Genomic DNA, 17,080 nt, shown 5'->3' with positions numbered 1-17,080 from the left:
GCTTCCTCAAACTCTTCTCCTCCATTTTATTCTCACAACAATTCTGGGAGGTAGGTTAAGCTAAGAATGTGTGACTGGTCCACGGTCACACATTAAGCTTCTGCGTCAGAGTGGAAATTCAAATCTGGGTTTCCCAGATTCTAGTCCAATACTCTGACCTCTACACCATGCTGGCCCTGATATTCTGAAATATAATTTGTCTGTAAATTTTATGTGGTGGTGGGGTTGGAAAGGTCTGTAATCAGTGGTGGGATCCAAAAATTTTAGCAACAGGTTCCCGTGGTGGTGGGATTCAAACTGTGGTGTAGCGCCAATGGGGCTGAGCTGGGCATTCCGGGGGCGTGGCTGGGCATTCTGGGGGCGGGGCATTCCTGGGCGGGGCTGTGGCAAGGACGCAGCTGCTGCGCTGGTCCTTGGGGAGGAAACAAATGCACGCAGGTGCAGGCTGCCATGCACGCTGGTTCACGTCCTGCTAGACTGCTTCAAGTTCTGCGCGCTACTGCTGAGAGGAGGGCGTAACTAAGGCAAAAATCACGTGGCAAAATCACCAATTAGTAACCCCCTCTTGGCACAGACAAATAATTAGTAACCTACTCTTGGGAACCTGTGAGAACCTGCTGGATCCCACCTCTGACTGTGATATATATTTTCTGAACTTCAATAATGTTTGATTGTCATTTCAAGCTTAAGATTGGTGAAGCATATTTTCTGTACTCCATTACATTTGATCAAAATACCAAAAATGTACCTTCTGCTCAGAAATAAGGACTCATCTGCATTATGCCATTCTTATTGCCATTTGTACTAATCGTACAAATGTTCCATCAGTTATTTAATTTGACTGTAGTTCAGTGAGAATGAGCTTTTAATTTGCCCAGCTGAAAAGTTTCATGAAAGCAATTCCTCCCATCATGCCATAATATATTTTCTCCTCCTTTCTGACTGCTTCCTTTCAGCCTCTCAACAAACCCACGCTGGCAGCCTACAGACAAGATCTGAAATAAGCTGAAGTATTTTCAAAATGTTATAAGTCAGATGCAATATGGGAAAAAAACACAACAAATAAATAAATAAATTCACTTGCTTTGTTCACAGAGCTGAATCCAAATTTTGGTCTTATGCAGCTATGAAGGTCTTTTGTCTTCAAAATAGAATCCTTGGAGACAGCGTAGGTTACTTGACAGCTCCCAGAAATGTCCTCCTAAATAAGACAAATGATACAGCATGAATTGAATTCTGAATTTTAAGAACATAAGAACATAAGAACAAGCCAGCTGGATCAGACCAGAGTCCATTTTGTCCAGCTCTCTGCTACTCGCAGTGGCCCACCAGGTGCCTTTGGGAGCTCACATGCAGGAGGTGAAAGCAATGGCCATCTGCGGCTGTTGCGCCCGAGCACATGGTCTGTTAAGGCATTTGCAATCTCAGATCAAAGAGGATCAAGATTGGTAGCCATAAATCGACCTCTCCTCCATAAATCTGCCCAAGCCCCTTTTAAAGCTATCCAGGTTTGCCCCTTTTAAAGCTATCCATAACTTTGGACCCCCTGAACCAAACTGCACCAAACCTTGGGGGTGCCATCATGACAGTCTCCAGATGATACCCTGAATTTTTGGTGATGATACGTCCAAGAATGCCCTCCCTGCAAGAACATCCCGAAAATTGATACGTCCAAGAATGCCCTCCCTGCAAGAACATCCCGAAATTTTCCCAAGAATCTTTGTTCTGCATTGAGTTTTCTGCATTGCTGTCAATGGGGGTTGCAGGCTGGGTAATTTTGCACTGCATATGCAATAATGGCTGCTTTGACTGCAGCATATTGGATTGGTGTCCTAGTATGTATTCATAATCCAGATTATTTTTGCAAATAGGATTCCAGGGCTGAGTACCTTAAAAAGCCACTTTCCCAATTAACTGGTCTGGAGTCTATGAGCTACTTTTCTTCCATGTTATTATTACATATAGGATGTTAGTGGGTTGTGTAGTTTAAACACTCACATTGCCAATATTTTTCCAATTAGCTATTCTCACGTGAAATGTACAATGCTCTGTGTTGATTTTATGAAGTATGAACACACTTCCTCTTTGATAAAAATAAAGTGGGACTTAATTGGTCTGGGTAGGTACGAGACATTGAGCCAACAAAATCCTCCAATGGTATTACTCTTGAATTTTGACTTGATTTTGTAATTTGTATATTTTGATATATGTGGCATGGTGTAGCCCAATTTTGTCAGATTTCAGTAGCTGAGAAGTGTCAATCTTAGATAGCAGACCGCCAAGGGAGACTCTGAAAAGGAAGGCAATAACAAACTACTTCTGCTCCTCACTTGCCTTAAAAGCCCTTTGTCGGGGTCACCATAAGTCTGTTGTGACTTGACAGCACATATATACATAATATATATATTGAAAGAAAAGTACCATACCACTTCTGAAATTATAGCTATGCAAAGATTCCAAAATTCCAGGTGACATAAAATTTATTTTCACTATTTACCTCAGTTTCTTTCCCAGAATGTGTCTGAAACTGGAGAAGACTGGCAAGGCCTCGCTTCAGCTCCAACGTTAGAGGGCTTGTTGCTTTGTTTTCATATAAGGCTACAACCTGCAAGGTGAAAGTCAAGTTTTATGGAACAGAATCCAAATGGAACTGAGGAAAAAGTCACAAGAAATTAGGACATGTTACAAAGGTGTGATGTACCAGTAATTGATCCTTGTGCATCTTTCCCTCTCTTTATTACTATGAGGTGTACCCCTTGGCATGTCCCATCCTAGACCTTCCACTGTGGCTTAAGATGGACCTTTGCATGCTACAATGTCCTCCTAATGGGTGGGAGTAGCAAAAGGCACCCAATTCCAACTTGTGGCTGCAAGGTTTTCTGTGTCATAGAACCTCCCCACCTCCTTTCCCTCATTGCCTATGGTCTCATTTAAAGGGAAGTTGCTCCACCCCAATTATCCCTTAACCAGTGGACCCTCCCATAATCCTTCTTGCCCTGAAGGAGGAACTTCCAGTCCCCTTGTCCAGTCTCATGCTGTCCCTATCTTGCTGTCTGCCCTCACTAACAGGATTCCTGGATTCCACCTTTCTATGCAGAAAATGTTCTTCTTGTGAGGAGATCCCACCCTCTTCCTCTGCTTTGGCTATGGGCTACTGACAGTCTCCTGACATTTTACTCTTTGGAATATCTGTGTCAGTCTTAGAGGAAGAACTTTGTGTCAGTCTTGGAGGAAGAACTTTACCTTTTCCAAACCTTACCATTGCTGCTTGGAGAAATAGGCCCTAAGGAGTGGGGCCATCGAGGATTTGCCTGCCAGAGGGCAGGGTACAGCCTGCCAGGAGGACAAAGACAGAGTTTGGGAGCTGCCTTGAGGAAGGGGCAGCAACGCAGCCTGGGTTGGCATGGCTTGGGTGCAGTGGACACACCCTAAGGGGAACAAGGCACATTCAGCACTACTCCTGGAGAGGTCTAGGAGGCCCATGCTTGGGGCATTATCAGACAATTTGCTTTTCTAAAATGCACGATCCCTAAGTACAGTGACGTAAAGTGGAAAAAAAGCACGGCAGTTTTGTGTGACTGTAAGAAAGATAGAAATGGGTGTCATCTCAATCTGTTAGAGATACACGCAAACAAAATAACAAGTAAAACACAATTGTGGGATTACTACATGTAGAATGCTCCAGACTTTGAATCCAATGATTTCATTTTGGCACATCTGAAGAGTCAGTCTTAAAAAGCTGATTTTATATTAATGAATGTTCTATCATATGCATATGTGAGAAGACTGAAATGTTCATCAGTCTTCATTTAATTCATGTAATGTCTACCATGGTATAATGTGTACCATGAAAGAAGCAACTATATTAACTATAGTAACCAAGGACTGATTATTAGCCCTATCCTATTTTTTAACTGAGAGATATTCCAAAGAGTAAAATGATTGGGTGACTGAACTATTATACAGGAATCTCATACAGAGTCATTTCGGTCTCCTCCCCTGAGCTTTTGGTGGTTAGACTATGAAGGTGGAGAATGCATTACTCATTTGCTAGCAAGGAGTGGCCACAGATACTGCATGTACTCCCACTAGTTGGTGGAAAGCAGTCTTTATGGACTCTGAAGAGTTTCTTATTGTGGTAAGCACTGTGCACATCAAAATAACTATTCCAGTGAGTTAGGGTGACAGTCGCTCATCTGTATCTTGAAGAATGCTAGCTCGCTTGGGTGAACCAGAAGCTAGAGTGAAAATGACACACACAAAAGAAGAAAAAAAAAACACACAAAGAAGTATGAACATACCTTCCCCTTGTTCCAGTGGAGGAAAATGGGCTGCTGCAGTTCAGGAGTGTTTGGCGAATCCCCTGTGAAGGGGCCACTGTTATTAGTTTTATTCTTCTTATGGTCTGGATTGTGATGCACTTGTAAGTTGTGTATCTAAGAACCACAAGCATACAAAAAAAAATTAGGAGGGTTCTGCATGAATTCTGATATCACTGATGTCCAGGCTTACGACATTGCATCCGTTTTTGTTTCATTTCCCATCAAATAATTTTTTTCCTGATGGAAGTTGCCTTGGAGTCCCTCTTGTTATTCAGATGAAGGTGGGGGTGCTAAGAAATCAAATCAAATTTAATACATACGGTCTAAGACAACAGTATAATTATAATACATAAAAGGGGAATACATAACCACTACACATAGCTAAAACATTCATCAAACTAATAACAAAGTATTCAAAGTATGAAAACAGCCATGATATTTTTTAACCCTTGATGATAGATACTTGCCTGCTTGTTTACCTCGAAACTGCACTTTTTACATGCAAATTAACAGAATTTTGCCACAGCATAAGAGATATTAGGGTCCTCATCCTTGAGCAAAACTTTGGTCAATAACAGATGTTTCAGTTGTGTGAGTTTGTGCAAACTTAGGCCCCTTCTGCACATGCAGAATAATGCACTTTCAATCTACTTTCAATGTACTTTGCAGCTGGATTTTACTGTACAGAATAGCAAAATCCACTTGCAAACAATTGTGAAAGTGGATTTAAAGTGCATTGAAAGGGGAAAGGGTGAGAGTTAATGGGGAGAAATTAGACGGCTCCTTGCATCAATATAAAATTCACAATGCAGAAGAATATGTGTGATATATCCCTTGTGCTGAATGAGCAGTGCAGCAAATCATACAGTATATTGTGAAACTTTACAGGTAGTACCAATGGAAAGGCATCAAGTTGGGCTCTAGAAAAGGTCCAGAGAAAATTATGTTGGGTGATAGAGGATAAATAGGGAGCAGCAGCAATACTGGTTGTTGTGGGTTTTCCAGGCTGTGTGGCCATGGTCTGGTAGATCTTGTTCCTAACTTTTCGCCTGCATCTGTGGCTGGCATCTTCAGAGGTGCATCACAAAAGGAAGTCTGTTACACGCTATTTTTAGCGTGTGGCTGACCCAGGGTCACCCAAGCAAGCTTCCCTGGCATGACTGAGGATTTAAATCTGGGTTTCCCAAGTCCTAGTCTGACAACTTAACCACTACACCATGCTGGCTCTCTTTTTTAAGGTTTAGCAACATTAATTAAAAATAATGAAAACAATTAACTAATTACCTAGGTTGCTCCCACTCTTAAGAAAACTCAAGTAAATATAGCAGTAGTAGAAAGTATCTTCTCGAGGGTAGACTTAAGTATTGGGTGGCCCGATTTGAACCACCAGTGCTGTACGAACACTACTTTACTTAATTATTTTCACTATAAGTTGATTTTGCTGAGCAGATATTCAGGGAATTATGCACACCACTTGCAGTCCATTAGAAAGATTTCCCCATGATAGTGAATCAGTGCGGGAAGAGAGGTTCCGGGAAAACAGGTCTTGGTAATTCTCTTGGCACATTGATCCGCTGAAACAAGGAGAATGTTGGTTCTGCTGATATGTCTGTAGAAGTCCAGGGATAAATAGGGGAAACATAGGACTGGATCTGAGGGATCTATTTTGCTAATGGCCATGCTTTCTTATGCTGCAAGGACCTCTTGATGCTGACAACGAGATGTTTTCAGATGGGAAATGTGCTGGAGCAAGGTGGCGTGTCCTCCAGGGGAACTGATTTAGGTGGTCTGGAGATCCATTGTAATCCCAGAACAAACTGGAATATTTCCTCCCAGTCTTCACTCAATTCCTTCACAGAAATGGCAGCCCCGCGAAGGGAGAAACCAGGATAAAATAGACCCAGATTGTAAGATCCCGATTGTAACTTGGTATAATTTGTGCCATCCAGGAACAGCATAGGAGAGTCTAATAGTTTGGCTATGCTAAGCCATACTTCTGTAACTTCTTAAAGTTCAATGGACTACTGGAACAAGCTATACATGTAACTATCCTTGAAGACAACCTGGAAACTGGAGCCAGTTTGGAATGTGTCAGCCTGATTGTCAGGATCTAGCTGATAGGAATGCATCTGGCCTGTTTTAAAATGTTGGTGTTAGCTGCCAGGTGGTTTTCCAGTCCAATTCAAAGTTCTTCTAATGACCTTCAAACTTCCTCATGGATAAAACTATCTTGCAACAGAGAAAACTTTTACAACAACAAATATCTATATTGACACTGAGGGAGTTGGAAACAAAACTGAAATACCTAAAGCAAAAGAATGTTGACTTTGTTAATAAACCACAGAAGTGGCTGGGATATAAACTAAGAAAAAAACAAGAAAAGAGAATGATTTTGAAAACATAAGATGGGAACAATGCCCAGACAGACATTGGCTCAAGTTTTTTTCAACTATTATCATAATCTATATAAAGACCAGGAGATTCCACTACCAATATCTTAGAGGATGTAACTTACCTAAGTTTACAGAGGAACAGAAGAATGTAATGAATGGCAATATAACAATAAAAGAGGTGGTGAATGCAATAAAAAAAAATTAAACGAGGAAAGGCCTTGGGACCAGGTGGACTTTTGGTTTGTATTACAAATGTTTTGAAGATGCAACTGCTACAAAATACAATGAATTCTGTTTTACAGGAGGGAAAATGCCAGATTCATAGAGAACATCTAACATAGCATTAATACCTATTTTTTTGACAAAAAAACTACAGAGCAGTGTGGTATAGCTGTTAAGAGTGGTGGACTCTAATCTGGAGAACCGGGTTTGATTACCCACTTCTGCACATGAAGCCTGCTTAGTAATCTTGGGCCAGTCACAGTTCTTCAGAACTCTCTCAGCCCCACCTACCTCACAAAGTGTCCGTTGTGGGGAGATGAAGGGAAGGAGTTTGTAAGCCGCTTTGAGAATCCTTCCAGCTGAGAAAATGGGGTATATACCTAAACTCTACTTCTTCAACATTGTTATTGAAAAATGATAAGATAGTTACAACAATTTTAGTGGATAGGCTGAAAATTTGAATTAATACCTACAGAAAGACAAGATGTATCCTTGCTAAAAAAAACCCCTATGGACCAATATTGTTATGGAATAATGATGAGATATTTACAAAAAAAATAGCAGATATGTTGAAAATTGTGTTACAAGGATTTATTCATGAAGACCAGTCTAGGGTTTGTTTGTTTTTTAACCAAAAAGACAATTGAGAGATAATGTTCGAACTGTGATGGATGTCCTAGAATATTTGGAAAAACACAATGACAAATGAGCAGCATTGGGTTTTTTTGTCACGGAGAAAGCTTTTGACAACTTGTGCTGGCCTTTTTTTATTTAAGGTCTTGAAAAATATGAGCTTTGTAGAGAATTTTATAAAATGGGCAAAGATGATTTATACATGATGGACTGCACTGATAATTGTTAATGGGGATTTAACAAAACCATGTGAAATACAGAAGGGAACAAGACAGGGGTGCTCACTATCTCCTCTCTTGCTTATACTTGGAAGTGTTATGTAGAGTTATAAGACTGGATGAAAGAATTCAAGCTATAAATTCAAGACTTTTACGTGGAGATCATTTGTTGGTGATTTGGGGTTAATTCTGAAAATCCTGTAAAAGGATCTGAACTGTTAATGACTACACTGAGAGAATTTGGTGCTTTGGCTGTTTAAAATTAATAAACTGAAGACCAATATTCTGACTCTACAAGACCAATAGAGCTGGGAAAGGTCAAATATAAATATTTCAGTAAATAATAAATAAATACATGGGTTTGCAGAGCAGTGCTGCTATTTCCTTTCCACTCTCAGTTCTCTGGAGCCAGACCATAATTTCTGTCTGGATGTGCTTAACAACCCCCCCCCCCCCCGCGCCTCTGTCCCAGTATTCTATAGTACTAGAATATCAGCATCTTCCTCAAGGGCTTAAAAACAATTCAGGTCACTGACCTCAACTTGGAGGAGGTGCTCCTTTGCATCGCTGACATTTCTCCACAAGAGATGGACATGAACTGTTGCTTCTGCCTGAACCTCACTTCTTTGCCAAGACGATCTTGAGAGATAATTTAACTGGGTGTCCAATGAATATCGATACTGATACAGGATTCCGGGCTGAAAAGTTGGGACTTCCAGGTTTTCTATAAAAGAGCCCCCATTGAAATAACTTAAACACTTGCTGGTAAGACTGAGAGCTAAAGCTGCTTCATGTCAGCAAGGTGGGGGTTGGGTTTGCTGGACATTTGGAATCCAGGAATCCTTCCCTCCTTGCTTAGTGGTTACAAGTCTTTGAGAGAGGTGAGTCTGTCAATGAGCCCACTTGATGTGGTGTGTGAACAGGACTTCACTGTAACTGCACACACTACATCAAGTTCTGTGGGACATGCTATCCCCAGCATTTCCAGTTAGCTGCATCATGCAGTAGGTGATGCGAAAGGCCTCTGCCCAAGATCCTGAATAGCTGCCACTAGACTGAATAGACAACGCTGATCTTAACAGACTGCTGGTCTGATAAACAGCTTCATGTGTCCATGTGATCGACTTTGCTTTAAATATTTTAAGGATCGACCTTGAACAATTTTTTGTGAAATATGATTTAATGTTCATAATAATCAAATAATTCATACTCTATTTAAATTAGGAATTCAACTGCACATTTTAAAAAAGTTCACAGCAGATCCTCAGTAAGAGAAATTGGTATGTCTGATCTGCAAAGGGGTCACACATGTCTGTATGTTACAGTCTTTCAGGGCAGAGGAGATATGATCGGGGTAGCTATGTGTATTTTTTCACATAGTCGCCCCATTCAGGTAACAAAGGGAAAGGTTTGTCTCTAGCCAGCATGGTGTAGTGGTGAGCAAGCCAGACTGGGACCTGGGAGAATCAGATTCAAGCTTCCATGCTGCCATGGGGACTCACTTTGGGCCACTCACTTTCTCTGGCCCCTTCCGCACATGCAGAATAATGCACTTTCAATCCACTTTCACAATTGTTTGCCAGTGGATTTTGCTATTCTGCACAGCTGCAAAGTGGATTGAAAGTGCATCATTCTGCATGTGCTGTATTGGCCTCTCAGTGTAACTTACCATGCAGGGTGATTGTTGTGCTTATGAAAATAAATGAGTACAGAAAGTTGTTGTAAGCCACTTTGGGGCCCCAAAGGGCATAAATTATCTAAATAAATTTGCATCGGTTTGGCCCAAACATAATTTCTACGGCTGCAGCATAAACTTGTAAAATGCCACTTTGTCCCCTTTTCATCCCATCTACACAATGTCACGATTTCACCCCACCCACAGAAATAAGAAAAAAATACACCTCAACATGGTAATGGGCTTGAAGTCCTGTCTGAAACAGAGGAAAACGTATCGCCTTCCATGCGAGAGCTCTGTGCAGTTACCGTGAAGTTGCTGTGAACAGTGCCTGTACTTTTCAGAACCACTCCCTTCTGTGTTTCTCAGCATCATAGGGGCCAACAGCTGCCCACCACCCAAAGAAAAGTCAGAGACCAGGTTTTGAACCCCAGGAATCTGAAAGTTTCAGAGGTGGTTGTGTTGGTCTGCAGTAAAACGCCTACATTCGAGTCTGGTGGCATCTTAGATACCAACAAGATTTTGGGGATATAAGTGTCTGAAAGCTCACAGCAGTTGGAATGGGGCTTTCTGATGAGCTTGAACTCTTGAAAACTTATATCCTGAAAATCTTGTTGGTCTCTGTTATTCTATTGGACTCTAACATAAATCTGAAAGGGAGTCAAAGAGAACTGTCTGTGAACCCTGGAGTCTCATTTGTTTTTAGTTGCCATGCCAATTAACTGAACATAAAAAGACTAAGAAAGCAAACCTTTTCAGAACTTGTCAGTGTTGTAAACACTGCTTTTCAGATGTGGAATTGAAAGGAGCACCTGGCTACTTTGTGTACAATTTGTGTATTTCATAGATAATTTAAAGCACATACCAACTGGATACTTTCACATTTCATCCCCCCTCCCCATGTAAATGTTGAATGGCTCTTACCTGTTCCAGCGCTGGGAAAGATAAAGAAAAGTAACCATAAACATCTTGATGTTGCTTGACAGTTCATGATGTGGACGGTGTTCCTAAATCAAAAGGCAAGGTGAAGTTGCTGGACAGAGAATCCAGCCTGTTCAGGGATGTGGGGAGGGGAAGAAAGAGAGAGAGGTCCTATGAGAAAGACTGAAGCAGACTTGATTCATAATGTCATGTGGGCAGACCTGATTTGCTCCCTATCCCTAAATTACACATCACTGGCAAAGCAAATGATTAATAAACATCAGCAATCCAAGGCACTCAAAAACTGGAATGTGTGTGAAAAAGCCTTGTGCAAAAAAAGCATTCTGAAGTGGAATAGACCAGCTGCTGGAATTTGCCTATGTATGTTCCCTGCAGAAAAACAGCTCTCTCTTGTAAAATATCCCTTTTTATTCTCTTCCACTCAGCCATGCCGGTTGGGAAAATGCAGCAAAGCCCCTTCCTCCAAAGGGAAATAGACAGAGCAAAGGAGAGGAAATCTCTCTCTCTCTCTCTCTCTCTCTCTCTCTCTCTCTCTCTCTCTCTCTCTCTCCTTCCCCCAGTTTCTGAGGCCTCAGTGTCCCTGCCACCCAGATCAAGTTACTTCGAGTGGCTGCCTGTGAGTGAAGAAGAAACAGGGCTTTGTGGACATTGTGCTACTTCAGCCAGACTCATTCATTGCAAGTCTGGTTTATTGCCTGCATGCAGGGCTTTCTCAGTCTGCACGCATTAAGGGAACTACTTGACAGGGCATAATTCAGAACAAAAAGGTATTAAAGTTGGGAGGGTCCTGTTTTTGTACACCAGTAGACAATTGTAGGCCAAGGCGACCAGTTTAGATTGTTTCTTCCATCTGGTTAATTTAAGAATATCATGAATAAGTATGTGGTGGTGAAAAAGTTAGCTGGTTTCCCAGCAAAGAAGGAAGAATCTGTGTTTTTTTAAATTGAAGGCTAAGCTAATGTATCCTTGTAATGCAGTTTGCATCTTGTAATGCAGCTTCGGGCTTCCACTAAAAAATCTTAGATGTTTTAGAGACTCTCTTTATAGATGGCTGTGGCATCTGCATTTGAATGGCGGCTTCCTGCATTCTTAACGGTACATGAAAGCAGGAATCAGGCCAGTTCAGAAGGATGTGTATATGGCCTGGTCTCTCACCAATGAATACATAAACAGCCTCTAGAGCAGCGGTTCTCAACCTTCCTAATGCCATGACCCTTTAATACAGTTCCTCATGTTGTGGTGACCCCTAACCCTAAAATTTAACCATTTTACAGATGGAGAACACTGATGCAGAGAGTCTTAGGCGACCCCTGTGAAAGGGTCGTTCGACTCCCAAGGGGGTCCCGACCCCCAGGTTGAGAAGCACTGCTCTAGAGAATCACGGGAGTTGAGACAAATAACTATAGATATTGAATCTGCAGTGTTTCATGTAAGACAGACCAATTCATGACTGATGTCTATCCAAAACCAGCTCGATGGCTCAAGTATTTTGGACACTTACCAGCAAACCATTACATTTAAAAGACACCTTGTGACACAAGCATACGTTTATTCATTCATATGTTTATTCTGAAATATTCTACCCAGCTTTTTCTTTTAAAACAGGGCATTTCAGGACATTTTTTAAATCAAATGCTTTCAGCATTTTAGTCCTACTGTTCACCCTTTTAATTATTTACTAGTCAAAGACAACATTTTGCAACCTTGGAAGTGACCGAAATTGTGAAGAAAGCAACTGCTTTTCAGATAAGTGCTGGCACATCTCATGATTGTATCTAACAGTGATAAGAGAATTATCAGTTGTCTGGAAAATAATGTACTGAAATAGTTTTGATTTTGGCATTATCTTGGTCCCCGTGCAAGGGTCTATGCTGTTCAGTGGCATTCCTGCCTAGGGACAGGGGGTACCCTCTGTCCCCGGGCGCCCCCATTTGGTCACGTGGGGGGCACCAACATTTCAGGGTCGTTTGTGTGTTTTTAAAGTTTTAAGTGTTTTTTCACATTCTGCTCTGCAGGGGGTGCATTTTTAAGGCTAGTGGCACCAAAATTTCAGGGTACCATCCAGAGACTGTCCTGATGATACCACCCAAATTTAGTGATGTTTGGTTCAGGGGAAGCAAAGTTATGGACCCCCAAAGAGGGTGCCCCCATCCCCATTGTTTTCAATGGGAGCTAACCTGAGATGGGGGCTACCCATTTGAGGGACCATAACTTTGGTCCCCCTGAACCTAACTTCACCAAACTTGGGTGGCATCATAAGAATAGTTAACAGATGATACCCTGAAAATCTGGTGCCACTAGCTTTAAAAATACACCCCTTCCAGGCACCCCAATAAATTTGCCCAAGATTCTTTGTTTTGCAGTGACTTTGCTTCATTGTAGCCAATGGGGAATTTCTGAGTGTGTAGGCAGGCTGCACATTTTTGAAGATAGAGGCACCAGACTTTCAGGGTGGCTCCAGGAGGGCCTCCTGGTAATAGCATCCAGGTTTGGAGACCTTTGCTTCTGGGGGTTCAATTTTATGGGCCCCTAAAAGGCTTATTTTGTTTCCCCGCTCCTGCTCATGAAAGCCTGTGGGCTGAGTTCTCTCAGAACTCTCTCAACTCCCCCCCCCTCCAGAAGCAAAGCTCACCAAGCTTGGATGCTATTACTCAAGGCCTCTTGGAGCCACCTTGAAAGTCTGGTGCCTCTATCTTCAAAAATGTGCAGCCTGCCAAAAAAAACACCAAAAAGCCCAAATACCTTGCATTCGCATTTGTTCATATTTGGGCAGGACATAATCAGACAATTTTTGTCCGAATGTGCCCAAATTTGCCCAGATTCCAGCCGAATCTGCTATTTGTTTCATCTGAATCTCCAACCCTCAAAAGTGATGCTGTTTCAGGGTGGGGGAGAATCCGCTCCCAAACAGCATCACTTTCATTTTGTTTTAACCGGGGACCCCAGATTCTCCCTTTAAGGTAGATTTAAAAGAAGAATCTGAGCTCCCTAGTTTAAACACCATTGAAAGTGATGCTGTTTGGGGGTGGATTCCACTGGAGGTGTTTTGTGAGAGATGATGCTGACATTTGTTTGGTAAATGTTTTGCTGGGGGTGATTTGTGAGAGATTTACATGCTTAATACCGACTTGCACTGGCTTGGAGTTGTTTCTCAGGCTAACAACCTACCTCATAGGGTTGTTGTGATTAGGAAATTAGGAAAAGAGTTGGTGGGGAGAGAGCCATGTATGTTTTGCTGGGAGTGGGAGGTGTTTTGTGAGCTGGTACAAAAAAAAATCATTGTTTGGTCATGGTGGGGGAGGGTGGCCGCCGATACGCCGGGCCGGGGGGGGGCGCCAAACTCAGGTTTTGTCCCCAGGCACCAGTTTGCCTAGGTACACCCCTGATGCTGTTAGCCAGTTCCTCTCACCCTACTGCTAGTGATTGTAGGTCACAGTTCCCAAACTGTGGGAAGGAAGCAGAGGTGTATGGGCATGAAACAGCACCTGAGGGTATGGCCTTGTTTTTGTGCCCCCTGTCCTTGCGCCCCACTCCCGTCCTCCAATAGAGGTGGGGGGGAGAAAAAACAAGGCCTTGTCTGTGGCAGGCTCCTGGCCTGGGGCTGGTGGCGGCTGCCCCCCTCCCATGTCTATCGAGGCTGCACCTGCCATGAGCCCACCAGGTGCTCCCGGCCCAGCACCAGCTGCTGCTGGGCTGGGCTCCCCCACCTCCATCAGAGGCTGCAAGCAGGCTGCTCCATCCGAGGCCACGAGCCGTGGTCTCTGATAGCGGTGAGGGCCCCCCAGCAGCTTGATCACATGGGGGCATGATTTTGCACCCCCATGTGATGAAATGGGTGGCACCCAGGGACATGGGATACCCCATGACCCCATAGGTGGTACACTCTTAGAAGGAAGGAAGGAAGCAGCTATGGGGTACCACAGAGACAGAGGATCACAGCACAATGAATGGCTGGGCGAAAGAGGCAACTGTAGAGAGCTGCTGCATATTGTGAAAATAGTTTCTGAGGTGTAGAAGTGGGTATGGCAACCGCGGATACTGAAATGAAGGCACTGCACCTTCTCAGCTTGTTTCTGACCAACTTGGCCATGAAACACATGAGAGGAAAGCCAGTAGCTGCATCTACTCTGTTCTGAATCTGGGGTAATACTGGTTTGGGGAGGAATTGCAACATGATTTCTTCCTGCACTGAATTACTAGCCAGAGTTAATGGAGTGTTCTGTTATAGCTCTATTCTCTGGTAACTGAGGGCCTATTCAGAGTGAGCTGTGCTACTCTGGTTAAGAGCCAGGAAGGATAGATTTAAGTTAGGGAATCTGTGCCAAGGTCCTGGAATTAACCATAACACAGTAACACTGCTTAATCACATGGGTGGCTTGGTAGTTTTCTTCGAGGAGAACCCCACTCAGATATGGAACAGGGAAGTGCCTGAGAGGGAGTTATATAGAGTGGATTGGAGCTTCCTGAGGGAGAGCAGCCATCCTTCTATGAGAAGCACCGTGTGAGAGTCTGTCTAATGGAGAGTCTTAGATTTCATGTTCAAGGAACTGTGTGAGTTGTTCTTACATTAGGATAGAATTTAAGGTTTTTAAACAAAAGGCTAGAAAGTCGAATTCAACACTGTAACATCCATATGGGAGTATCTAATTTTTTTTCTAGAGTTGAAGTGACTATAACAGTGGGAAGACACTAAGACTGTAACAGTGGGAAGACACCTGTGTGAAACTTGAATCGACTGGAAAAAGTTACTGAAACAACTTGTAAATAGTAACCTCTCAGAAACCAGTTTCATATATATATGAAATATATATATTCCTTTGCCAGTAAAGCTCTTTTATTAGGTTCCTTTAAATAAAATATTTTAATTTCATGGTTCAACATTGCAAGCCTCTGGTGCCAGTTTGTTATTTTTTGTCAGAAAGAAAACAGGTTATTTTGGTGTCCCTTCAGAGTAACTCCTGTGCCTAACTGAAAAGTGCCCTTGATGAACAGTTAAAGAATATTTAGATGGTTTAATAGAATGATAAATGTGTTCTGTTAAAGAGTAATATTTAAAGTAATATCAACTTACAGAGTAATATAAATTCTCAAACACGCTCTCCGTGTTTCTAAAGTCTGTTCTGACAGAAGGGAAATTTTTTAAAAGGGGAAAGCTGCTCAGTCAACTGTACTGGCCAATAGAGTTCTCTTTTTTTGAAGGGAAAATTCCCTCAAGGTACTGGGCAATGAGCACCCTTTCATATGGGTGTATGTGATACTCCCTGAGCCTGCAAATGGTTCCTCAGATCTTCAGTCAGATCTCTGTTGGTCAGAACTCTGGTTTCCTTTTGAGAACCTCTGCTCCATGCAGGCTTTTATTTTTTGTTTTGCCAGCTCCTTGCTCTGCTGCTGGGATCTCTTCTGAATTTTAACTGCCCCCCTCCCCGACTTCCCCAGGCCTCAGGCACTAGATTTAAAGTTATATGTTCCTTCCCTAAAACTTCTCAATTTCCTCCCTTCCCCCTTATAAGTGTGCCCTCTTGTTTGTATGTATGTATGTGCATTTGTGATTACTTAGGGAATTAGTTCTCATGTGTAGGTTGTTTTCATTTTTATTTCACTTTGTATATAGTAATATTATTTGTTTGTGTTTACAATCTCTCTTCATAATTCAATGTTAGGGTACCCCTACTGAAATGGACCCTGGTATATAGAGGCTACAGGATCTCAAATTATTACTTTGTGGAATCCTTTTAAAAATAATTTCCCCTTCTCTGGGTCCAATTTGGGTAACTCCCCCCTGTGACGTAGGTATAGATTTTTATGGAAGAGTTCAGGGGCAGGGCCACACACCCACCCATCCACCTCTGGGGGCATAGCCACGCCTCCCTAAGCCCCACCCCGGCCTCAGTGCTTATAAAAGCAGCTCTCCAAGGCCAGGGATGGCAGACTCCCCTGCCCTGCCCCCCGCCCACAGCAGCTGGGCTCACAGCCGGCAGTCCCTTCTACCCTCCCCTCCAAGCAGAGGTGTAGGTAGGGAAAATGTAACCCAGTGCAAAATCTGAGTTTTGCGCACCCCCTCCATGGGCGGCCCTGTGATGCTGGAATCCACCCCCAAACAGCATCACTTTCAGTGGTGTTTAAACTAGGGAGCCCAGATTCTCCTTTTAAATCCATCTTAAAGGGAGAATCTGGGGTCCCCAGTTAAAAAAACATTGAAAGTGATGCTGTTTTGGGGTGGATTATTCCCCACCCTGAAACAGCATCACTTTCAATGTTTAATCTGGGGACCTCAGATTCTTCCTTTAAATCCATGCCGAAGGGGGTGGATTTTAAAGGAGAATCTGAGGAAATTTGTGGGGTGCCTGCTGTCAGGGGTGCAATTGTTAAGCTAGCAGCACCAAACTTTCAGGGTGTCTTTAGGAGACTCTCCTAATGATACCACCTAGTTTTGGTGAAGTTTGGTTCAGGGGGTCGAAAGTTATGGACCCCCAAAAGTGTAGCTCCCATCTTCTATTAGCTCCCATTGGAAACAATGGCAGATGGGGGCACCTTCTTTGGGAGTCCATAACTTTGGACTCCCTGAACCAAACCTCACCAAGCCTGGATGGTATCATCAGGAGAGTCTCCCAACAAATCCCTGAAATTTTGGTGTCGCTAGCCTAAAAACTGCGCCCCCCGCAGGCCAAAAACAAA

At 42.8% G+C, this 17,080-nt stretch overlaps 1 protein-coding gene across 2 annotated transcripts in view; it reads right to left on the bottom strand.

Annotated features, from left to right (window-relative positions):
- Positions 1-17,080, bottom strand: part of LOC125437420 (microsomal triglyceride transfer protein-like) — a 51,189-nt gene that overhangs the window by 33,148 nt on the left and 961 nt on the right. Inside the window, exons 2-6 of one of the 2 annotated variants that reach the window (XM_048504906.1) lie at positions 10,388-10,514; positions 8,325-8,512; positions 4,302-4,436; positions 2,498-2,605; positions 1,085-1,201 (exon numbers count right to left, since the gene is read on the bottom strand). In XM_048504906.1, coding sequence (XP_048360863.1) covers positions 1,085-1,201; positions 2,498-2,605; positions 4,302-4,436; positions 8,325-8,512; positions 10,388-10,454 — 615 coding nt within the window. In that variant the 5' untranslated portion in view covers positions 10,455-10,514. Of the gene's footprint in view, positions 1-1,084; positions 1,202-2,497; positions 2,606-4,301; positions 4,437-8,324; positions 8,513-10,387; positions 10,524-17,080 lie in introns of those variants that run through there. The other variant, XM_048504908.1, reaches the window with a different exon arrangement.

The sequence above is a fragment of the Sphaerodactylus townsendi genome, linkage group LG08 (assembly GCF_021028975.2).
Source record: "Sphaerodactylus townsendi isolate TG3544 linkage group LG08, MPM_Stown_v2.3, whole genome shotgun sequence".
In the NCBI taxonomy this organism is placed as follows: Eukaryota; Metazoa; Chordata; class Lepidosauria; order Squamata; family Sphaerodactylidae; genus Sphaerodactylus; species Sphaerodactylus townsendi.
This window is presented reverse-complemented; position numbering and strand designations above follow the sequence as displayed.